Source organism: Aythya fuligula, chromosome 12, assembly GCF_009819795.1.
Source record: "Aythya fuligula isolate bAytFul2 chromosome 12, bAytFul2.pri, whole genome shotgun sequence".
Lineage (NCBI taxonomy): Eukaryota > Metazoa > Chordata > Aves > Anseriformes > Anatidae > Aythya > Aythya fuligula.
In genome coordinates, this window is record NC_045570.1 from 18,121,444 (window position 1) to 18,145,916 (window position 24,473).

Consider the following 24,473-nt stretch of genomic DNA (forward strand, 5'->3'; position numbering starts at 1 on the left):
AGTTTAGGTTGAAAATCAAGACATGCTGTCTGCATGTTCAATTAGGGATGACTAGTGAAATCTGTGTTTCTTCCTATGCATTGGCTATTACATTAAAAGCTTTCTCTCCTAATATGTACTTACATATGCAGCCTGCTTTATGTGGCTTTTACCACATATGAAATTGAGACGTTATAATCAGGGCAGTAATAACGCTGAATGATTAAAAGTAACCTGATTGTTTTGGCTTCGGTCGCATTTATGACCTGAAACTGCTGACTTGAAACAAAACAAGATGAATAAAAAGCCTCATTCTAGGCTGTGCTCATCGCTGAACAAAACTGTGCACAGTGAAACTGCACTGGTATATATTAAAAAAAAAAAATCAAATATTTTTAAGGCAGCAGAGTTGATGGAGGGTTTAGACAGCTCTGACCAACCTATGAGGAATAATTTCCCATAGGAACGTTTGTGGAGATTACAAAATGCCAAGTTTTTCAGAGAGCTGGAAATAATTTGTATGCTGGTACGTGAGATGTTAAACGAGCTAATCCAAGTTTCTGGTAAGTGGAGTGAAAATCACCTTTGGGGACCCATGAGTCAGTGCTGTAAAGCTGCCCTGGGGACAGCCTTCGTCTTGGAGGAGTGAGAGAAAAATGGGAAGGATGCAGAGATTTCAAGGTACAGCAGCGCAGAGCCTCGTTCAGCCCAGTTTTGTGCTGTCTTTGAATTGCTCATGTTTGTGGCAGCATCTCAGCCCTTTTGGGAGTGAGCTGCCTGAATAGCTCTGAATCACTGTAGGCAAGGTAGAAGTGCTTGTTAGGAATGAAGCAGCATATATTGTTGGTTCACACGTATGGTTTGCATTGAAGTAAATAGAAACTCTCTTTAAATACATCTATGAGCCAGAAAGGGGATGGTACCAGTGCCAGCGGGGACTGGGACTGACTGGTTAGACTGGGATTGACTGGGGGGGCTGCATCCACCATGTCCCAGCTGCAACGCAGACCAGAAACGGTGCTGAACATCCCCCAGGTGATGAGAATCTGCTATATCTGCAAAAGTTATCCCAGGAAAACGGTGCAAGACATTAAATCAGCAGAGATATCACGGGCCTGACTTCACAGGGTTCATTGCCTTCACCCTCTGGAGTTGTTCTGTGAGCTGTCAATATTTCTGTTTTGCTTGTGAACAAGTCTGATAAACATCATCCTGCTTTTTGAGCACTGCTGGAGTTGAAGCAAGCCACTTAGTGGCAGAATATCTTGCAAGCGTCCTTCTTTAAACAATAAATAAAGTAGTTTGCTGTTTGGCTTCAAGAAATAAATATTTACTATTTAGAAGAATGGAAGGACTTTTCTTCCCAAGAACCTCGAAGAGAGGACAGGATGGGATATTAGGAAAAAATAAAGCTATTTTATTATTAATTGTCCCTGTGCTGGCCCATTGCTGGTGTCCCCTGATGTGTAGCCCCATGGGGATCCTGGTGCCCGTGGGTGGTGATGCCCGGACCTGCTCCGCTCACAGCAGCTTCCTGCTGCTGCAGCAGAAGTGCTGTAAGACACTCATGTAATTACTCACGGTACTGCTTTGTGTTTTCCTGTTTGTTTAATTAAAAAAAAAAAAAAAAAAAAAAAAAAAAAGAGGATCTTTCAGCTTGTCTTTTTGCTCAATCACTTCCTTTTGCAGTGAATCAAACCATGTTTCAACAGTGCATGTGGGATTGCAACCGCAGGCAAGGATCTTGCTGTGAAAGCTGGGCTGGGGCTCTTTGGGTGCTGGCTATCCTGCTGCAGGAGAGGTGAGCCTTGCACAGATGCTTCGCTCACTTTTTATTTTCCTTGTTCTGTGCCGGCAGCGGCGTGTGTGTGCAGGGAATGTTGGTGCCGGGCAAGCTCTGGGAATGAACCACAGAGGGAAATAAATCTCCCTTTTCCCAGCAAATGCCTAGCTGTGGGACAGAGGAGTGCTGCTGCCAGCTCGGGGACCCTGCTCCTGGCACAGGACATCCCCAAGGCCACCCGTGGGCTTTTCCCATGGAGAGCTGGGAAAGGCTGATCCGGGAGATAGCTGGCCCTTGTCCCTTGCAGAAAACCCCTATTTTGGTTTTCTGCCCTAAAACTCATCATCAGTCCTCATCGAGCCATCGCGGTCTCCCCATCGCAGCAGGGAGGATGCGCCCACAGCTCTGCTTGAAAACTGCCTGCAGGGAGAGCAAAGAAAACCCTTTTTATATCCCAGTCTGCTCGCACTCCTTCTCCGCCTCCTTCTCCTCCTTCACCCCCCCTCCCGCGTGTTGTGTTACAGCCTTTGGGAGGATGGTCCTAATTTTCCTAGCCCCGGTGACTCTTCAAACCGCTGAGAGATCTGAAGTGACACCACTCAGCTCCTTGCTCCTGCCTCCTTTTCTTCCCCCTTTTTTTTTTTTTTTTTTTTTTAACCAGGCTGATTGCCAAACAGGATGTTCCAGAGTTGTCCTCTTTGCCTGGAGTGCATAAATACCACTGGGGAGCTCTGCGAGACCACAGTTGGTTCTAGCTGCTGAGCTGAGACCTTGCATTCCCTGCACCTCCTTGGGCTTATTTCATCCTTTTCCCCCTCCTCATTTAAATAGTTCAGCTCTATAATTTATTTTCCACAAGCAGGCTTGGAGGAGCTACAACTTCGTGGGGACTTGGAAGTGCTCGGCAAGGTGAGTGTAAGCTTTGGTCCCGGCTTCTGAAATGTGGTTTGGGTGTGTGTGTGGGGGAGAAACGGCTTTGTCAAGTGGGCACAATTTTCATAACTTCTCCAAATTGCTCCCTGCATGGTATAAAACAACGCGATGCCCTCTGAGCTGTACTGAGGGGTGCTTTGCAGGGTAACGCAAGGTTTATACGCATTAATCTCGAATGAATGGGAAGAGGTTGCAAGTAGAGGAGAAGATTACCACAGATAATTAGATAGATAATTTTTATTTGAAATAATATTTAAAAATTATCTAAGGGATGCTGTAGCAGCTTCCATGACTTGGCAACCCATAGGCATATCTAGTCTGCTCCAGGAAGCCTGTGTTTGTGCAACTCTGCTCCAAAGCCCTGTCTAGAAGGAATTTCACGGTGTTGTCACATGTTGTGTCTGTTACCAGTGGGTTTTCTGTGTGGTTTTGCATAGAAACTCACCCACTTGAGTTCTGTGGGAAGGATTGTAATGACAGATCCAGATGTTTTTGCCCATGGCCTTGAAGATGCGGGATTTGTGGTGTGCTCTGTGCAGACTGTGTTATGTCCTGTGTCAAGGAACTTGTCATCCCACTTTTCTTTTGAAGCCAGGGCAATATTTTAAAGCATGAAATGTGTGGATCTCTGTTAAGTGGATGACCTGGCATGCAATGCATGGAGCACACTGTGGCTTTGTCACTGGACTGCTTTGCACAGGTTAAAAGCTGATCCTAGGCGAACTCCCTTCTGCTTTGCTATTTCAGATGCTCTGCTGGCATCTTGTGCTAACTCTTGCATTTCCTTGCAGTGTCAGCTTGCCCCAGGTATAATCCCACAGGTGTCAGGGTGTTTTGGCTGCAGGCTTTACCCATAATGAGGAGTAGAGACACATTTGTGCACTTCCCCAGGGAGGCAGCTAAAGATCAACAGCCGCGCGGTGCTAAGGGGAGGCGAGGACGTAAGGAAATGCAGGAGGCAGCACTGCATGCCAGCCTCCAAACGCTGCCAGCCCTTCTGCTTTCTGTGACATGCAGGCACTGTCCCTGAGCTGGGGAAATAGCTTTCTGAAAATAATCTCTTCCAAAGTCCGGAGCTGCTTTTTAACTTCCTCAGCCCCCAGAGGAAGGCCTCCCCTTTGTCCTCCCCAGCTCGGCCGTGCCTTGCAGCGTATTCGGGAGTCGCTTTCTGCCGACTCACTGGTTTCTGATTGCTCCCAGATGTTTACCTGGCACCAGCATCAGGGGCCTGATGCGTTTAAAGGGAGGCTGTGCTAATTCTTCTCTCGAACCTTTGAAAACAACAACAGAGACTTGCTCAGCTGACCGTCAGCTGATAATTCTCCTTGAATAATATCAAATCCCAACTCAAATATGCTTTCAATCTTCCCTAATGAGGAGTTTTGAGTGCAGCCCCCGAGGCTGTGCCCCAGCTCTGCAGGGCATTTGAGCTGGCTGAGCTCTAACACATGGCCCAGTGTTTTGTTGCACCTGGGCATGAGGATATTAGGGGAGGCAAGCAGATGGACATCTGAAATCAATGAGGGCTTTCTGAAATGTGAGCATCTATCTGCTGCTTCCAATTAATCTCCAGGAGGGGAGCTCTTTGCTCCCTGTCCCGCTCCCATCACATCACCCTTCCTTTGGATGCTCGGTGCTGAGCGCTCCCCACCTGGACCCAAAGCAGGCGAGGGGGCTCGAACACCCAAAGTGAAAGAAACACTAAAATTATTTAATTTTAGAGAGGTGCAAAACACCCCTGCGCCTGCAAGGGAGATAGAGGGAGGACCATCCTGGGGCATAAAGCACCATCTGTTGCAGGGCTCCAGGCGCGTTGGCTTGGTCGCGGAGCCGTGAGTGGGGCAGATCCTTTGGGCTTTCCGGATGGCCCGGCTGATTTTTCAAGCTGCACTTTCTGTAAGTTCAGTGTTTGCCTTAGATGGGTGGTGGATACGGGCTCCTATTTAGCGGAGGGCACCCAGCCAAATGAAGGGGTACAACTGCAGCCTATGTTGGCCGTCTGTTTCTGCCCGCTCTACCTACAGGGCAGGCTGCAGTTAAAATTGCTCACACTAAATGGCTGCATTGTGAAGGGCTGTGGCAGCGCATCTATTTTTAAACTCGTAGGGAAGTGCCTCAAAGTAGGAATTGTTGCCTGAATTTGGGTCAGACAGTCTACAAAAGCAACAGCTCGTTTTGCCTCCCCTACCTCTCTTTAGCCGGGTTAGAAAGCTGGGCTCCTGCTCTGGGGGAGGCAAATGCCAGCAAAGAGGGCTGGGAAGAGGATGAGGTTACAGCAGGGTTTCTCCCCGGGCCACCAAGAGCCCTGTCTTTCACGTGTGCCCGGGGCTGGGGACATGGCACGTGTGTTCGGCTTGCTTTGCAGAGCCAGGAATGATGAGAAGCTGTTACCTAAACTTAACAAATTATATCCCTGCATTGTTCTACCGAGGCAAAGGCTTAATGCTCTGCCTGGAGGGTGACAGATAGCAGCTGGTTTTCATCCTGCCTTATTACAGTAAGAATCCCCAAACAGGGACTTGCTTTTATTGTGTAGACACCCTGTGCTTTTTCTGGGTTTCCTGGTGGGAGTTTTGGGGGTTCCCCGCCTCTGCAAAGCACTTTTGTGCTTGCCGCTCTCCTCCACAGATGCTGTTGGTTCTGGGGAACAGGGGTTTTGGGACTTCATATTTGAGAAATTTTTCCAGCTGGAAATCCCTGCCTTGGCCAGCTTCCGACTCATCCTGTCTCACTGTGTCCAGCCCCGTGTTGTGGGGCTGAAGCTCCTGCTCATCTGCAGCTTGTTTCCTTTGTAGGTACACTTTCAGCATCTCTTTTTAACAGCATTGTCAAAACTAAATCCTAACCTTGTGTTAATGGCAGAGATGGGGAAGCTTTATTCCAAACTATAGCCTTAAGGAGGGAGACTTTGTGCTTGCACTGTCTGCATGGATATTTATTGCCTCTTATGGGTTGACTCCGTTCTGGTAGCTCTCGGATCCCACCTAAAGAGGACTAGATGTTGCAGAGCCCTGCAGCAGCCCATATTCCCTTCCCTGCACAGCTCATGATCCAAATAAAGCCAGCTGAGACGCACATGGCTCGTTGGACCGAGAAGTCAGGGAGGGGGGGAGAGGAAGGGAGGAATTGCTAGGAAATAGCAGGTGGAGAGGGAGCACCACGGAGCAAGCGCCTCAGAGGGGAGGGGACGGGGATTAAGTGGAGCCATGCAAATGACCAAAACGAGATCATCTCTGAGCAGGTCAGCCCTTGGAGCTGGTGCCCAGCGAGTGTGCTTGGGAACGCCTAATCTTCTGGCTGGGGGAGGCCGGGTGCTCCGGCTCCTCTCCTCGCCTGCCATAATTCATCTGCCTGGCTGCGCACCCACCCGCCGTAAGGCGCTGGGGCAGCGTCAGTGAGAACACCCCAGTGCGTCATTCACCAGTAGGAATTTTGATTGTTCGACGTTACGATGACATTTCACATAAACAGCTGCCTTCACGGAGTCTGGCTGCTGCTCAGCTGGATGTCTATTGGCAGAGCGGGGCCTCCGAAATAGCTCCTGCTCATGTCTGACCTCGACGATCTGGCTTGCTGGGAATTTTACTTTCCCTTTTACTCATATCCGTTCTCCACTTTAACGACCCTTTGGGGGAAAGTGGCTGCAAATGGCTCCCTCTCCCATTTTTAAGAGGCACAGGTGGGATTATTTGGAGCTGCTGGGCATTTCTGGGTGACACCTGCACCCCTGGCACCCTCGGTGCAGAAGGCACTCGTCACTGTGCCCAGCTAATTCTCACTCCCAGACCAATGCTAGTGGAGCTCCCTGGTGTAATAAGCTGAGTTTCCATCATCTGAGGTTGGTGCTTAGGTCCTCCCATCCTTGCGGGGAGCAATAACAGCTTAGGCTCTAAGAAACATTCATTTTCAAGCAAAAATCTGGGTTGTGTGGCTTCTTTGGCGGGGGTCATACTTGCCAAGAGCTTCTCTGGCACTGCTCTCACTGCCTGTTTCTCCCCCAAACCCAGATCCGTGCTGAGCCTTAGAAATCCCCGAAAGGAAACCCTACTGTTGTCTTCATCACTGCTTCTGCCAGCTGTAGAGGAGGAGCCATGAATCTTGCCCTGCCCTGGATCCTGCCTCTTGGATGTGTACTGCTCCTGGCCACCGCAGCCAAATGCTTCGTCTTGACCAACTCGAGTCACCTAGAGAGAATCTTGAGTAAATATCAGGATGGGGAAGCTCACTCCAGATCCAAGAGAGCCATTTTATTTTCAGACAGACAGGAGATATTGATGCTCCACAATAAATTAAGAGGTCAAGTGTATCCATCAGCCTCCAATATGGAATATATGGTGAGTACAGCTTCTGATACCTAGCTTAATTTTTACTTAAAAATAAAAATAAAAAATTCCTTATGGTGCAAGAGGTGCAGCAAATTTCCTCTAAAGTAAGTTTTTCTCAAGAGGTTTCCTGGAGCAGTTTAATACCAGAGTGAACGAGGCTTCAGATTATTGGACTGTTTTGGTTGGAAAGGGCCACTAACGGGTCATCTAGTCCATCCGCTGCATAGCTTCAGGACTGGTTCCATTATTCATAAACGAGCGTCTAGCCCAGCCCTGGACACATATCCAGTGATGGCAATTCCACAGCCTGCCTCAGCAGGTTCTTCCATTACCTTAATGTCATAAAAGCATCAAATTTTCCCTAGTGTTTAACCCATGTATACCCTGCCCCAGCTTTCATACCCTTCTGGTAGTGTTTTGGGATGACACAGTCTGCTCAGAGAAACCTCTGATGGTTGCCATCAGCTACCACCTAGCACAGCAGATAGCACCTGCCCTTTCATTATATGCTGATCACCAGAGATTATGGCTGTGATGTTCACGACACTGCTGGGAATCTGCTCAGCTCCTTAGACGAGCTGGGCTCAAGGAATGTGTCTCTATCTGCAGAGAAGTTCAGTCCCTGGAAATTGCTGGAAAGGCTCTGGGGAGTTCAGAGGTGGATGGGTCAATGCTGTTGGCTTTCTGCAGCTCAGGAAACCGAAATAAAAGTTTGGTCAATGTATTCCCCCACTTCAGAGGGAGAACTTAAAAGTATTGGTATGAAATATGCCTTTACCATCAACAATCCAGATGAATAGTTTTTCTTCACCTGATGCCAGAGACCCTACTTGGAGCTATTTTTGACAAGCCTTCAAAATATTGTGGGGCCAGAAAATGATGTAGGCAAATAATTTTTTTGTGCCTTTTCCCGGTGTGCAAATATAATTATGACTGAAAGTAGCCTGACTTCAACTGTGTGCTCTTGCTGACAGATTCGACGACTAATGATTTGTTAAGACCACGTTTAAAAGGGTAGAAGGAATAGTACACTGAATGTAATGCAAAATTGTTTGCCAGCTGTGCTGAAATGAATACTGCAATTCGAAAATTCTGCCTTTTCTGATTGCAGGGGAAAGGAAAAGGGAAGGGAGAACAGAGGACAGTAAGGAAGGGCAATTGTTCTTTGGTTGCATCCTCCTAGCAGTCACACTGCTGGTGTTGCATCCCGCTTCTGTCAGAAAGCACACGCCTTTCTAAGAACCGGTGCTTTGTATCTCTTTCTCAGCGGGCTCTCATTCTCCTGCAGGCAGCCTGTAGGATGCTGCCAGGGAAGAGATGGTTTGATTAATTTCCAGAGAGTAAACACAAAGCATGAGAAAGCCAAATGTGTTTTGGTTGGCTCTGAGGATCTGAGAGGGCTGCAGTTGCGGAGTGTCCACTGGCCGACTGCTATTTACGCTTGCAGCGTGGTTGCGCTTTTATGTTTGTCTTTGCTCAGTGTGCTTTTCTAGTGGTTTTATGGGCGATTGAGGGCAAATGAAAGGGCCTTATATGCTGCGAAGAAAGAAGCTGAGTATAAGATGGTGCTACTTGGAAAGGCTATAATCAGTCTTTCAAGTATTCGTGTTTACCCAATATTACTTGGAAATGCAGTGTGTATTCTGAACGTGAATTTCACTTTAATCCTTTGTTCTACATAGGACATTTCTCATTTGGACTTGCTTAAGAGGATGGTCTGTCTTCAGTACTGTACATAAACTTTTCCCTTCTCCTTTGGTGCCAGTGGGGAGCGTCACAGGCGACGTGTGGCACTAATTTGTGGATAAGGAGGTAGAACATGTGTTCTTGGCCACCAGCCTCCAAACCCTGCCTAGTGAATGTCCTCTCTCCCAGCTCCATATCTGATGTACTTAAGTGATCTGGAGCAGCAGAGGCAGCTAATATATACCAGGAAAAAAGAGACATTTATCTACTACAGCATGAACTTTAGTCAGTAAAGGCTATTAATAAGAAAGCAATAGCACAGTGAGTACCATGACTTATCTGGAGATCAAAAGAACTGCTGAGTATGCATATAGGATAAAGGTAAAGTGGAGTGAAGAAGTGAAGAAAGGAACCGTTCTGCTGCTGGGTTTGTGTAATTAATTGAAAGCTAGCACGTATATTGACTATTAATGGAAAATGAATTGTAGACTCTGACATAGACCAGGCACAAGCAGTGTTCATCTTCTTGATGAAGTTGCTCAAATACAGAATCACCTTAACCCTCTAGGAGCTTTATGAGTGGCACTTTCATTGTGCATATAGAGCATATAACAGCAGTCATAGCAGTGGGTAAGAGCCAAGACCAAAACAAACTCCTTATTAATGAGCCCAGAGTAAAAAGAACATAACAATTCCTCAGGCATCTTGACCTTTTAAGATGGCTTAGTCAGATGGCTTTCAGCAGTGACGAAAGGCAGAAATCCTTCCTCTTGTGGAAGCTCAAAGACAGATGGATAAAACAAAACTGTTCTCAGTAAGGATTGTGGGAAGGAAAATAGTTTGTTTTCATGTAAAAGGTATCCATCCTTCCTCTGAACTGTAGGGCGGTGACTTTTCTTGTTGGGATGGGATAGTATTTCTGTGTGGATTAGCAAAGCACTTCCAGCTTCTGCCAGCTGTTGTCAGTCCTGGACTCTCATGCCACTTGTAGGAGTAAACTGCCAGTGCTGGAAGAAGTCTTAGCTGGGGAGAAAGATGAGAGAGGTGAGTTAAGATAGCATACTTGTAGTGTGTAAACCTACAAGCTAGTTAGGCTGAGTATATAACTCCTTATGGGATATGTTCTTACTAAATCTGAACCTACAGTTTGCATTGTAAGATACCTGTGCAATGCTTGTACTTTTCATGTCCAGAGTGCACTGTATTTTGAAAAGCCACTCCAGATTTGCAGGAATAAGAAAGAGGGTCCATGTACTAAATTACTTGCAATCCTATATACCCAAAGGCTTTTAACAACCTCTGCTTGAGAATTCCCTCCTATGGACTAGACGGGTGTTTTCAAAGCAAGGTAGCTGCCTGTCGTTACAGCGGTCTGATAACAGAAAACATCAATGTGAAGGTGGGAAATCTGAATACAAACTTAGCCTGGTGCTTGGAATACTTTCATGCCATGGGCTTGTTGTCCTCTGAACAGTGAAAAGCAACTTTGCCAGATTGTTAGAGTGGATTTAAGAAACTGAGCATAGGCAAACAATGCCCCTCTGGCTTCAGTAGTCTTCCTAGGTACTGCTTTGAATATTGGCATAAAGAATTCTTGCAAGCATAGCTAGGAAAGACTGAAATCTTTTTTTTTTTTTTTTTTTTTTTTTTTTTTTGATATGTTTATTGCTCTGAAATTATTCCAGGCTCCCGACCGCATTCATGTCTGAGGAGAAATAGGCAAATAACTGCTCTAATTTAAATGGGACGGCTTTGTAATCTGATGCCTGCAGAAACGAGCTTCTCTACTCATCAAGCACAAAGCCATGCAAAGATGTAGCTCATTCCCAATTGCCTGTTGAGTGTCTTTTGTCCGAGTTCATTTATTTTATCCATAGGCATCAAAGGAAGATGTAACACACATGTTCACATCAATTTCCATTTAATGGCCTATTGCTCATAACGTCTCTGCATTAAATTAGGAGATTTGGAATGTCTCTGCCTTTTGGGCTGCAAAGAATAATGCTCTGCTAGAAAGTCAGAAGTAGGAGCAGTGTCTTGGGAGAGTTTCTGTGGCTTATGTGTTGGATAGGAAGGCGGGCTGTGGCTGGTCACTGCCTGCTGCAGAAAGTGGGAGACCACAAAAAGCTGTGTGTCTAGGCACGACCGCAATAGTCTGCTCCAAACAGAGGTCTGGAAATGTGTACGTGGTGGGTCAGATACCACGCACCTTTGAGGTGTTGGAGGGCTGAGGTGGAAAATGGTTTAATTCCCTCTGTCAGAGCTGTGCCCGCAAGGGGGTTTGCAGAGTGACGTGAACTTGCTCGGCCACTGCTCAGTTCAAAGCCAAGCTGGAGAGCTCAGAGTGTGTAATGTGTAATGATAAGCTGTTCTCAGAGCTCTGGCCTGTAAGCTCGGTTCAATCAGTTCACTTTTCCTTTACAAAGATAGTGTGGACGCACCAGGTTCTGAGAGACACGCTGTTTTCCTGTCCTTTTAACCAGGGACATGCAGTCCCTCCCCATCCCAGCTGTAACTGCCCAAGACTGTGTTCAAATGGTTGCTCAGCATAAACAATTTTTGGGTTTCAAATGTCCGGGAGCCTAAAGTCCTCCCAGGTGGGCTCTGACAGGTCCTTTGTTGTGTCTGAGATCAGAATTCACTCTTCTTATGGAGAAGTTAGGACTGAGGAAGATTTGTTTATGATGTTCAACGAGGATGTGATCTCACTCTGGGCTGGAATGGGCTGGAAACACATTGCAAGGCCTCTCTTCTCTCTGGTTTTATTTGAAGAGATGTGCAATAATATTTTCATCCCAGTGAATTCTGCTTAGGACTGTTCTGAACAGATCAGCTATCACACAATGAATTCAGGGCATTATCTACTGGATCCAGCAAGTCTGGCCTTTGAAACAAATATACTCCTGGGCAGTGAAGCCAATGAAGGCTGTTTTCCTATTTGCCATTGGATTGTTTTTGAGCTCTCGTTTGTCTTGTAACTGAGTGGTATTCAGTGAGGTCTGATGTCTTTCCCTCAGTGGCAGTGTTAATTTGTCACTTCTAACCTAATGCCTGTTTTAACAAGAGCTTAACAGCTCTGGGGGTTAGCTACCTCTGGGAGCTTGACTGCATCCATTGGTGCACGCAGCAGTTATTCAGGAAGGAGAAGGGGAGGAAGGAGTAAGAGCCTCAGACCCACGCTGGCACAGCAGCTACATAATCATCCCTTGTTTGGGGGATTGGTTCAAAAAAAACTTCAGCTGTGTCCATAGTGGAGGGCAGGTGCACATCCACAGCTGGAGTCCCAGCTGATGGGAAAGCCAGGGAATGTCCTGGTATTAAGGACAATGGATGGAAAATCGTATGTTGGGGCACTTACTGCATATTACATATTAAAGATCTCAAATATAGGTGTCATGAATAAGCATTGAGATCTCAGATTTTTTTTATTATTACTTTTTGTTGACTGATTAGGAAAACACCTGTCAAGAATGTCTTACCGTATTTTAGGGTGGAGAGTCCAGGTGTGTTCTTGACGTCTTGCCAGGTCTGTTTTCTCTTGACCTATCCAGACCTTCTCTTAAGAAGCATGGCATCAAGGACAAAAAATGCCTTGCATTTCCATGGCAGGGGGACGTCTTGAGAAGCTTGCTCTTAGGTCACAGCACATCATTAAAATGTGCCAACCTCAGAAGGACAGACCAGACCTCAGGAGTGAGCTGTAATGTAGTCTCTTTTTCTACTAATTGCTGTTGATTGGCTCTCTTGATCTAACAAACTGAGGAGAAACTGACCTGTTCTTTTTTTTTTTTTTTTTTTTTTTTTTTCCCCACTTGCTGCAGACCTGGGATGAAGAGCTGGAAAGATCAGCCCACTCTTGGGCTCAGAAGTGTGAGTGGAAGCATGGGCCGAGTGACCTCATCCGGTCAATTGGACAGAACCTGGCGGTTCACTGGGGCAGGTAAGAACTGGGAAGCTCCTCACTAATTGCAAAGGGCAACTTATGGGCCCTCCCAGCCAGTGTGAAAGGTCTGCCTTGCTCCTGATGTAATTCTTTAGGTTTACTCTTACTGTGTGTCTCATAAATATTTACTCAACTCCTAATTTCTCTTTACTGAAACCACTCTGCAATTTTTTTTTTCATCTTCCTGTGGAAGATTTTTAACTGAGAGTTGTTAATCCAGCTAGGAGAGATTAAGTTAATGCTTCCAAATGGATTTGTCACTCCATCTGATGGTGAAATTTTCTTATTGTTATGCCCCTGTAATCAGGCCTGTTGTAGGCTAAGACTGCTTTATAAAGCCAATATTTTGTATGTGCTCAGCTACCTTAATGGGACAAAATGCTGTTATGCTTGTAAATCAGGTAGAACTTGGTTGAAAGCAATGGAAATTTGCTTGTGTGAAATTGGCCTGATATAGAAATTGGGCCCGTTTTTGTTGGCAGAAATTAAATAATGATTGGAAAGTCGAGTGGTTAATCCATTGGAAACAGTCAAAAGATCAGGCTGTTCTTGGCTCCCCTACAAGCGCTCAAGATGGCCATGGGTTATTGATGGAGGTAGATCCAATCTTGCTCCCATTGCAATCACTGAGAGGAAAAAGAAATCAGATTTATCTCAGTTTTTTCAGGAACGGGCCATAACTTGATTGCCTCAATTTCCTCTTCTCTGAAATAGGACTCGGAAAGTATTCACTTAATGACATCAGGAGATTAATGTTTTTAAAATACTTCTAATGAATGATTTTTAATGAAGAGTTGGCTGAAAGAACAAACTACAGTTGGTAATGATGTCATTTGTATTTCTGACTGCCTGCTTCATGTGAGCTGTTGAAAGCAATAAAAAGTAGTGGGTTTGAAGCGCTCTTCTGCTTTTATATAGAGTTTGCAGAGTGCTGTTTGCTCACTGTGTACACAAAGTGCAAAATGCAAATGAATTCCTCCAGATAATTTTAAAAACATTCACGTTCCCCTAAATGGCACAAGTAGCTCAGTGCTGCAAGGTCTCGTGCACAGTTTGCACAAAGTACACGCAGTGTGTGCCTGGGGAGTTGCTGCAATGACAGCGGGGTAGGCGTGCAGAGATCCAAGTGCTCTGCATTAACCTTTGGTGTGATGTGAGTGTGAAAAGCTCACTCGCTTTCAAAGGTCTTACAGTAGGATCTCCTAATGGACTTCCAGATTTAGCAAATTGCCTGGTGGTAAAATAGGTACACGATGGCTTTTGGTTTAAGTTGGTTGGCAAACCTTAACTTCTGTTTACTTTCAAAATACAACTTTCTGCCAAACTAGACGTTTTTTTGTAGTTGGGTGGAAAAGCCAGGAGGACATTTCAGGTCAGCAACATTTGAAGAACATGTTAAACCTATAAATAATACAGAAAGTCAGACTGGGATGTGAATTTTGGGGAAGAAATTACCTTTAACGTTTTCAGTGAGATTTTTTTCCCTGATTTTCAGATCATGATATTGGTGGTTTTGTTTTTTTAAGCAACGCCTTCGCAATGAGTGGAACTTGCCTTAATAAATTTTTATATAAAATTAGCAGTCGTGTTTTTTAAAAAAAAATTGACTTTGCAATGCAATATGCTGGGAGGCTACAGGTGCTGTTTGAAAACTTGTAACAGAGGTTGGTGATCTAAGCTCTGCCTGGCCTTTGCTCCTTCAGGTATCGCTCTCCAGCTTTCCATGTCCAGTCTTGGTATGATGAAGTCAAGGACTACACGTACCCATATCCTCACGAGTGCAACCCATGGTGCCCGGATAAATGCACTGGCTCCATGTGCACGCATTACACCCAGGTAAGAGATGGATTTGTATTTATCCTCTCTGCAACCCCTCCATGTCCCATTGTCACTGCAATGTGCCCAAAGCTTGCTTCTTTTCAATGTGTGCCTTGCCTTGCAGATAGTCTGGGCCACAACAAACAGGATCGGCTGTGCCGTGAACGTCTGCAACAGGATGAATGTCTGGGGAGAGATCTGGGAGAACGCTGTCTACCTGGTCTGCAACTACTCGCCCAAGTAAGACGGATGGGCTGGGTTCCCTCCAGCTCTCCTAAAACCCTGCGCTGGCAGGTTGCTTAACTAGCCCAGGATCTGGGGAAGAGATTTCAGGCAGTCTAGACTGGTGGTTGTGGCTTTAAATTTTCTCTTTAGACTGCAGCACAGGGCTGGTTCAAGACTTCTGAGCATTGCCTGGAAAACTGAATGAGGGGCTGGGGCCAGGCTGGAGCTTTGATGTTGCTGCCATGGGAAGGAGGAGCAGGAGATGGCAAGGACGGAGCTGGAGAGCACTGCCAAGCGAGGCTTGCTCTCTTTGCAGCTGGGAGAGGACAGAGCTGGTGATTAACGCTGCTGACCTCCTTTCCAGCAATAGCCTCTGTACCCCAGCCCTACTGCTGGTACAGGAGAAGTAGGCTTGCTTATGATTAAAACAGCAAACGAATGAAATAGGGTAATCTCTACATGCAAATGTAATGGCTTGGAGAACATCTGTTTATAGGGTAGAACAGCACTAAGAAAAAAGGTGTGTGGGTACAAAGCTGGCAGTCAAACTTAGAGCTTTGCAAGGAGTTTGTAGCACGATCTGGGCCGCAGCATCCTGTGGGTGTGTTGTGTAAGCCCCTGTCGCTACATAAGTTACTGAGCACGTGATGCTCCTGGGAGGTTTGGTGGGATTTAATAACCTGCTCCATGCACAGGATTGTGCCATCCCCATGGAGTGCCCCTCGCGGGCTGGGCTCCTTTGTGCATCATCCTTTCAGCACTGCTGGATGGAAAAATACTCTAGTTCTGCCGTTTCTGCTTAATCTCTTTTCTCTGGCATTTGTGTGCATTGTCCTCATCTAGCCTCATAGGTGGAGACAGTTGAAAGAGCAATAACCAAAGAGTTCGGAGCCATGGACTGAACTCCAGCTCCTTGACCCTTCTCAGCCCCTAATAGTTGCAATAGAGGCACTGGAAATATGCGGAAATAATAGGGCCAAAGAGGGCTTTTTGCTTCTGGGTAGTTTCTCGAGAAACTGTGGTAACCCATTGATTTACTCCTGTGTACTAAATCACAGTATTTGAAGTAGAGTTTAATATAAAGATGATATTGCATACAATTCATTAAGTAAACCCTTAAAATCATCGTCCTGGAGGTGAAATGAGAAGGAACATTTTTCTCACGAGGCTTTCCTGGTCTAGCAGGTTAGTCTTTGCTTAGTTGCTCTGGACTGGGGTGAAGTTTCTGCAGCTTCAGAGGCAAAATTGCTGGTAGGGCTGGGTGAGGGGGAAGCGCAAAGTGCTGCTCTGATTCCCAGATGATCTGGAATTGGGCAGGGGGAGGCACAGATTTCTGCAGTTTGCTGTTTGGAAATGGTTCCAGATGGAAAACAGAGCAGCTTTTACATGGCAAGAGCCGTGCTCCTGCCTGGCCTGTGCAGCTGCATGGGGGGGTTGCAGAAAATGCTGGGAGAACGGTGGCTTTGATGCACAAGAAAGCTGAAGTCAAGTGTGGGATGGAAAGAGATGAGACAGGCTGTCTTTTCCACATTTTCCTTTGCAAGTAGAGCAGAAACACTTGCTTATCCCACACCCATAGTGCTGGTGGCTGAAAGATTTGGGGCCAGGGCTTGGATGGGTATTTGGTTGTCTGACGGGCATACATTTCTCCCATCCTTGCAGAGGCAACTGGATCGGTGAGGCCCCATACAAGACCGGCCGCCCCTGCTCCGAGTGCCCCCCCAGCTATGGAGGAGGCTGCCAGAACAACCTCTGCTACAAAGGTGTGTGGGGTTTGGGGACGGGATGCTTTGCTCCCAGCACCCTCCTGCCTGGGGGAGAAGCTGGAGCCAGCTTTCACCTGGAAACTTTTAATTGGAAGCAGTCACAGCTTTCAATTACCCACCCTTACTATTTAGACATCTCAGCGTAATGGTAAATCACTGGCTGTGGCTGACACAGAAAGGCTCTGAGCTGTTTAGAGTTCCCAGCTCGGATTCAGCGTGAAAATGTGAGCGAGCACTGGGATGGAGGGAAGTGGCTCAGTGTTTGCGTGGGTTTGGCTGGGGACCTGGGGCGGGATTTCGGTGGCTGGCCCTGTCCTCACAGGGTTTGTTTGGGAAGGGAATGTTCTCCAGCGCTTACCGGAGGCGATGTGGGTGGGCAGAGCTTGGCTGCCCACCCAGCTCCTTCAGGGGCCAGGGACGCAGTGCTTCCCTCTCCATTTCTTTTACCTCCCCACCTTGGTTTTCACGGCTGCCAAATGAACACAGCGATTTGTGTCTCTTGGAGGAGAGGAGGAGCTCTCTTGGAATAGTTTGATGGACAGAAAGCGAAAAATATTTTTATTGCTGTGAAATGTCCAATGAAGCAGTGCTGCTCCCTTAGCATGCAGGATTTTCTTGGGTCATGCATCAAGAGCCTTTTTTTTCTTTCTTTTTTTTTTTAATCCCTTCCCATGTGTTTTCCTTCATGAAGAACTGGGATTTCAGAAACAGGCAAGCTCCCTGGAGGCTTGCCCAGAGCAGAAGCTTCTGTTGCTGCATTTATCACTTTTTGCCTGGGGTTGGGAGGAGCCCTTGGGGAGCAGGTGGGAGCTGGAGAGCTCCCTTTCTCCCTGCTGTTTTTCCTCAAAGCCCCTGCAGAGCCACCATCCATCGCCCCCCCCTCCCTATTGCTGAGGATGAAAGCAGGGTCAGGTTTTGTGGAGGGCCAGCTGAGCAGAATTAATTTTGCTGGCATCGTGTCCCAAATCCCTCTGCCTGGCTGCACCAGTAGCTTGTTCTGCAGGAGCAGGGGGGCACTGCAGGAGCTTTACCAGAGAACCAGCTGAAGCTGTGCTGATGGGGTCAGTTTGAAGAGCAGAAAAGTGTTAGCCACCTTCCCAAATGCCCTCTTTTTGCAAGGTGTTCAGCACTCTTGTTCATTAATTAGTCTAGATCATTGCAAACCTTTATTGCAAGATGCTATAAATTCCGCTTCATGTGGAGCTCACTGGAGAAGCACATCTCCTCTCCTGGTGCTGTACCTGCCCTGGCAATGGTCCTGTGCTGCATTTAACTTCTGTTTTTAGGTTTCTCACTGTTTAAAAGCAGATCCTTGTCAAACCAAATCTTCTCCCTCCAAAAAGGAACCTGACTTCCTTGTTGTTGTGAACACTCTGTAATTATTTTTAATCCTCCTTTCTAACAAGATTACCGTTACGAGGACACCTTCATCACTGAGACAGACGAGACTAACGAAGTGGAGACTCCACAAATTTCAGAGCAGAAACCCGTGTGGTTCCACCCTCCGGAGAAGAAGCCCAGCAAACCTGTCAAGCCCAAGAAAACCTCCCCAGAGACCTATATGAGTAAGGCAGCCTCTTTTTTTTTTTTTTTTTTTTTTTTTCTACCAAAAACAGGGAGCAAAGCTTTCAAAAGCCCCTTGTGCCTTCTGCATGTCAATCTGCAATACCTGTCTGTTCTTTAAAGTCTGCCCGTTAAGACATCTTAAGAAAGTACCAATGAACTGAAGGCCCCCAGGTCAGTAGACAATTTAGGAAATATTGGTTTGGTTTCCCATTCAAAAGTCTCTAAATTCAGCAGTTACCCTCTTTGCATCTTTTCTGGGGATTTTGATTGGTTTCCTTTTTATGTCTTGCTTGGGAAGCTTTCTGAAGTTGTGGAGTTGGTAGTATTTCCTCGGTTGTTTTCTAATCGCTGTTAATTAAAAGAGAGTTACTCTGAAAACAAGGCGAGGCAAGCAAATGCATCCTTTTCAAGTTTATCTACTAACATCTTGCAAGTCTGTAATTAAATGGAGAATTAGAGCTCTGGCTGCAGACCTCGGGCTGTAAATCAAAGCCTTTGGCTGTCAAATGTTTCTTCCCTGTTAATATTCCCAAAGACACCTGTCTTGGGCGAACAGTTCAAGAGGCAACAGCTCCAGGCTGCTCAGTCTGCAATAAGATTTTATCTTACTGCACTAAAGACCTCCAGGAAAGATGTACAGTGGCTGCCCCTCACTGCAGCCCAAGAGCAGGCAGTGGCTGTCTCTTTCATCTTACAGCATAGCTTTATTTTCACTTTTTTTTTTTTCTTTTTTTCTTCCAGCACAAGTCATTACCTGTGAGACCAAGATGAGAGACAAATGCAGAGGCTCAACATGCAACAGGTAATGTTTTATTGATACCTCATGGATCAGTGCAGGGAAAAGTGGTCTCAAAACTGGCAGGTTCTTGCAAACAAGGTGTAGTCTATACTATATATATTTTTGCAACTGTCTAGGCAGGTCTCTTTGCAAAAAGCCTTCATTTCTCTCAGTTCGAAGCTTTCAGCAAAGCCTAGCAGTAAGGTGACTCAGTTTTCTTATGCAGCTATCATGACCCACAGTTCCAGGTGTCTAGAATCATTTAATAAATCTTGGCAGAGTCACTTTTGAGCCTTTCGTGTGCATTCCACCACTGTCCAAGCCAGACCAATAATTCATAGCTTGTCCCCTCCCAGGCAGTCAAGAACTTCTGGTTAAAGCTTCTGCAAAGAACGGGACAGTTTATCACTTGGAGAAAAAACAAATCCACAGAATCTAAATATTGGTTGGGTTTTTAAGGAGGGTGGAGAAACTGTCTTAAAAAGTAGCTATTTTGCAATCTTGTTTTTAAATTGGAAGAGTTACGTGAAATGAATGGAATGACTATTAAATGAAATAGAGTCAAAGTCTGTTTTTCTTGAATTGTTTTTTCGCCACTCTCAAAGATATATATCTTTACTAGGTATTTGTGCCCAGCTGGCTGCTTGTACAGTAAGGGAAAGATCTTTGGAACATTTTATTATGAGAGTGTAAGTACCTTTTAATAGCTCATAGATGCAATTTGTGGGGAGTTAGTGGTAATAACAGAAATGGGAAATGCCAACAATTCTAGTGTAATTTGGCTTTCCATATTCTCCAGTTGTGGTGCTGTAAACGGGTGCTAATAAAGATTATCTGTATTTTCCTCATCTTAGTGATGAAAAAAGAAGCAGTCTGGAAAGGCAAAGGGACTCCAGGCTTGATTTTGTCATAAATGCCCTTAATGCACAATAAAACCCATGGAAAGTGAGGGATAAGGATCAATAGACAGCTCTTACAAAGTGTTCCTCTTTAGTGTGGGCAGCTGTCATGCTGAACAGAAACTTCATACTACAAACACTGTAAAAATGCTGTAACTAAATATTTTGGGAAGATTTGTTGGATCTTGAACTAGCACAATAGTTTACAAATAAGGCATGGCACTGTTTCCCCATGAAAACTCCTGTTGGAGTGAAGGAAGGTTGAAGATGAAAAGGTATTTCTGTAAAGCATGCTTGCTTCCCCATTTGCTCCTTATGTGTGACTACATCGTCCACGATACATCTTTGCCCTGCAACCTCTGTGACTGCAGACAGCCTCCTCCTCCAAGTGGTTTCAGCAGAAATATTTTGGGTTTGATTATTTTGTTGAGAGCTGGAAATATTTCATACTGGTTGTTAACTTCCCAAGCTGCTTTTTATTTTTATCTTTTTTTTTTTTTTTTTTTTTTCCTAAGCTGTATCTAAGCGTATGGTTTTGATACTTAAAAATAAATAAATAAATAAATGTCATTCAACCAAGCAGTGCTTAAAATAATAGTAAGAATAGCAAAAGAGTAAGGTTATGTTGGGAGAGGAAGAGTTAGATTCCAAAGGGGTGTATTCAGTTTATTTTCCATTTGGCACTTTGGTGGTGGTTCGTTTCTTCATTGCTTTTTTGCACAGCAGTTGCTCAGTGCTGTTCTGTGAATGAGATTTATTTCACATACTGTTTGTTGTGCTCTTCCCAGTCATCAAGCATATGTCGTGCTGCAATTCATTACGGCATCCTGGACAATAAAGGAGGGCTGGTGGATATCACGAGGAAGGGGAGGACACCAGCTTTTGTGAAGTCTACCAGGAATGGTGTGGAGTCTTTCAGGTACTGCCTCTGTGAAAAAAGTGTTCATATTTGCTTTAAATATATGCAGATGTTCAGTCATCTTTTTTACACATACACAGACATAGTGATTCAAGTAATTTTAGTATGCTTATTTTTTTAATACATATTTTTTCTTGTTTTGCAGGAAAAGTAAACCTTCAAATGCATTCATGGTTTCCAAAGTCACAAGTAAGTTTTAAGTTTGTGAAGTTGAGAAGAAACCATATTTACTACAGTTTTATGAGATGGTTGAAAATACCATTCCATGCAGTGCTCTTTTTAATTTTATGTGATCATGTCCAATGGCTCCATACCACAGGTCTGGAAACTACATAGCTACATGGCTGTAACAAAAATACCCTGTTTTGTGGGTCAGCTGCTTTTCTCTTCTGAGAGCTTTGACCTTTTGAAAACCACCTTGTAGTAAGGCAGCAGGACTTCTGTGGGAGAGCTGCTCAGCCCTCTCCTGGGTGCATGCTCCTGGTGAAGGAGTGAGTGACTTTAATCCTGGTGCCCTCACCTGGATGTGGGTCTCCCCAGGGGTGCTGCATGCCTGTGACTAGTGTTTTCTACAGCTGCTTGGCTATTGGGTCTAGTAATTTCCTTCTCTGTGTTTATTTCCTTCTCTGTGTTTATTTCCACAGCACAGACACTGGATTGCTACACCACGGTAGCTGAGCTGTGCAAGTTCAAGAAACCTGCGACCCATTGCCCAAGGTAACTGCGTGCCTCGAGCAAATTTGTGCTCAGCTTAAATCTGCACTGCTTGGGGCAGGGACAGGTGAACGGAGGAGGGATGGTGAGAGCCCCAAATCTGAGAGCTTTTGGGAACGGTGTACTTCCTCCTGCCACTGTGTTTTGCCCCAAAGTGTGTTTTCAGCACAAGCAGGCACATGGGCAGTGTGGTGGAAAACACGATGAGCTTTTGGGCTGCTACAGTAACACAGAAGTCAGGCTATGCGATCGTGTTTCAGTGAGCCCACGCCTGGAATGCTGAAAGCTGCCTTGTGCAGGTGTCAGTCGCAGTAGAGGACAGGGGCAAAATTCATGCAAATCATAATGTGCACAGCATTCTGCAAAAATACAAGCACTCCCCTCTGAAAAACTCATAAAAGACTAATCCCTCTTTTACTGGTCTAAACCCTTGTGTTTGCAGTTCTGTAGTAACGACAAAAAGTCATCTGAGGGGAACAAATAATTAGATTCACTGTTGCCACCTGCAGACCAGATGCAGGCACTTGAAATCTCCGAAGAATGCAGCTTGCTTTCCTGTTGAGCCTTGGTATAGAGAATAAATCTGAATAAATTGTTTTCTAGGATTTATTGTCCAGCCCACTGTAAAGATGAGCCATCGTACTGGGCACCGGTGTTTGGCACAAACATCTATGCAGATGTGAGTATGCTCCTTTCCCTGATGACCCCATGTAACACGATGTCTGTATTGCAGAGCGGGGTTTTCTCTGTGATTTAGGAAGGGATTAAAGCTCCCCATGACCGCTGCAGCGTGGGGTTGGGGTAGATGGGGATGAAGGAATAAGTGGCACCAACAAAGTGCAGCAGTGGTGGACAACAGGCTGGGGTCAATGGGCTTGGGGAGCCCCTCCAGTTTCTGGTGCTGACTTCTTCTGGACTTTGGGGTGATGGACACGAGACAGCAGTAATGTTTGCTTGTGTTGGTAAAGCACTGCCTTGGTTTAGAGATCTACAGATGAACACCAAAGGGCTTATATATGCTGCATATACAACCACACTATGTTTTTGGCACAAGGAGTCTGTCTTCTCCCTCCCCTCTCCTCTTTCTGGGAGCTGAACAGTGTTTTTGAGCAATTGGGACACAGCACGGAGCAGTGGAAAGAAAACATGCGAGTTGGTTTTATCGGTTTGTTTTTCTAAACTCTGCTCGTGGGGATGAGCAGAGACTTGATGCTAAAACTAGGCAGAGAGTCATTTTCTTGAAATCTCTTAATATTAGGCCTCTGAAAACTGGGTTTCAACATTTTTCCATTTGTGGGTGTCTCTTTTTTTCCTGTCAGAGATTGTCTTCAGAAATGCCAGCTCTCCCGGGCTGGTGTCTAGCCTGTAGGAACATGCTTTGGGGCTGATTGTGGGTCCCAGTGAGTGCCTGCATCCCCAGCTCAGGGTTCACATGGAGCATTGCAGACTCCTGAGAAAAACATCCTGGGAAAATCATACAACAGTTTGGGGAAAGCCATTGAGAGAAGTGATTTTTAAATAATTATTTTTTATTTTACTTGGGACCATTATTTAATATTTTTTTTATTTTTAAATAGAAACATAAACAAGTTAGCCTAGACAAGCTCATATGCAAATCCATCGCACAGCTGTTGCCCCGTGGTATCTGCCTCTGTGCGTGCTCTGACCTGCAGGAAATGGGAAATAGTTTTCCTTTTCTTTTACTGAAGACAAAACTACCTCGGATTACTCCTGAATGGGGTATACAATTACAAGGTTTTAGGTGAGGACCAGCATCTTGGGCTGGCATTGTTTCATTGCTTCCTTATTTGTACTGACGCAAAAGGATTAGTGTCCTTTAATGAAGGATAAACTCCATTTCCTACCATCCCCTCTGGTTATTGTGTTTCATAAACTGGGGTATGGACCATGATTTGAGGGGGGAAAAAAAAAAAAAAAGGAAAACGTTTTTGGCCACCTCTTAGAAGGCTTGGTTAACCTTTTTTTTGGGCTGCTGTGCTAATAGTGTGCTGCACGTCTAATAGGAAAAACACTTTGGATTTTAGCAGAATCAGTGGTTGGTAGCAAAAAAGGTTAAAAGAATCTAGCCGGGGAAAAGAGGAGGGTGTGAAACATGTTGCAAAGGGGAGGTATTGATGGTGATATATGCTCAGGCTGGAAAGTTTACCATATACACAGGCATGAAATGCAGGGAGAATTTGAGCAATGTCCTTTTCTGCTGGGCATGGACTGTGCGGGATGCCCTCTGGGGGGGGATGCTGTGAATTAACCCAAGCCTGTGGCTGAGAAATAATTAAAGCAGAAAATGAGCTGGATGAGACAAGTGCAAGTCTTCTGGGAGGTTTGCACAGCTACGCATCTGGAGTGTAGGGCCTTCATGGCCCTGGGGGAATTGTGTCCCAACCATGTCTTCTTAAATAAGTGCTCTAAAAGAAAATGGCTTCTTAGCAAACTTGCCAAAGCACTGATTTGCTAAATGCTCTGACAGCTAAGGAGTCCGTAGTCCAAGAAGTGGTGACAAAAATGCTTGGCTGGTCTAGGGAAGTGCGTTTAGAAGAGGTGAGGTCTAGGTGGACTGAGGCGTCCAAAAAGCCGGGATACTGGGGAGCAGTGGCAGAATGACAAGGCACAGCAGTCAGAACCACAAAGGGTTTGTGGAATGGGGATATAGAGGAGCCTTGAAATCTGGGGTAAATGAAAAAAAATGCACTCAGATATGCCACAGGAAAAGTTCATGCCCAAATCCCAGGTCTATCCACTGAATGGCATCCTCCCAGGGCTGAAATTAGCGGCGACAAGCAAGCTGCTAGGGAACAGAAAATCTTGCTCATGTTCCCATGTTGTGGCTTTATGGGTCTGTAGGGATCTCTGGATTATAATCATCAGTAATGTCACTGAAGATGGTGGGCGTGTCTCTGGAATGCACAGAGGTACCATCAGTAGTGGGACGCTCAGAGTTACTTCTCTGGGGTCAATTACTTTTGACCTCGCATGGTCAACCTCACTGTGAGGTTTCTGAATTGGAAAAATTAGAGAAAAAAATGTCTCTGAACACATGACTGTGCTGAGGAGGTAGCTCAGCTCTTTCTGATGTGAACAGAGACAGATCTGGGGGATGCTGGAGCTGTGTGAACACCTA

General features: G+C 45.5%; 1 protein-coding gene across 1 annotated transcript in view; it reads left to right on the plus strand.

Annotated features, from left to right (window-relative positions):
• The first annotated feature begins 2,483 nt into the window (after positions 1-2,483).
• Positions 2,484-24,473, plus strand: part of CRISPLD2 (cysteine rich secretory protein LCCL domain containing 2) — a 29,318-nt gene continuing 7,328 nt past the window's right edge. The window contains exons 1-13 of the mRNA XM_032195660.1: positions 2,484-2,671; positions 6,703-7,029; positions 12,528-12,646; positions 14,353-14,485; positions 14,592-14,707; positions 16,355-16,455; positions 17,865-18,023; positions 18,766-18,826; positions 19,425-19,491; positions 20,490-20,620; positions 20,766-20,809; positions 21,265-21,337; positions 21,938-22,013. Of these exons, the coding sequence (XP_032051551.1) occupies positions 6,787-7,029; positions 12,528-12,646; positions 14,353-14,485; positions 14,592-14,707; positions 16,355-16,455; positions 17,865-18,023; positions 18,766-18,826; positions 19,425-19,491; positions 20,490-20,620; positions 20,766-20,809; positions 21,265-21,337; positions 21,938-22,013 (1,323 nt within the window). The 5' untranslated portion in view covers positions 2,484-2,671; positions 6,703-6,786. The remainder of the gene's footprint in view (positions 2,672-6,702; positions 7,030-12,527; positions 12,647-14,352; positions 14,486-14,591; positions 14,708-16,354; positions 16,456-17,864; positions 18,024-18,765; positions 18,827-19,424; positions 19,492-20,489; positions 20,621-20,765; positions 20,810-21,264; positions 21,338-21,937; positions 22,014-24,473) is intronic.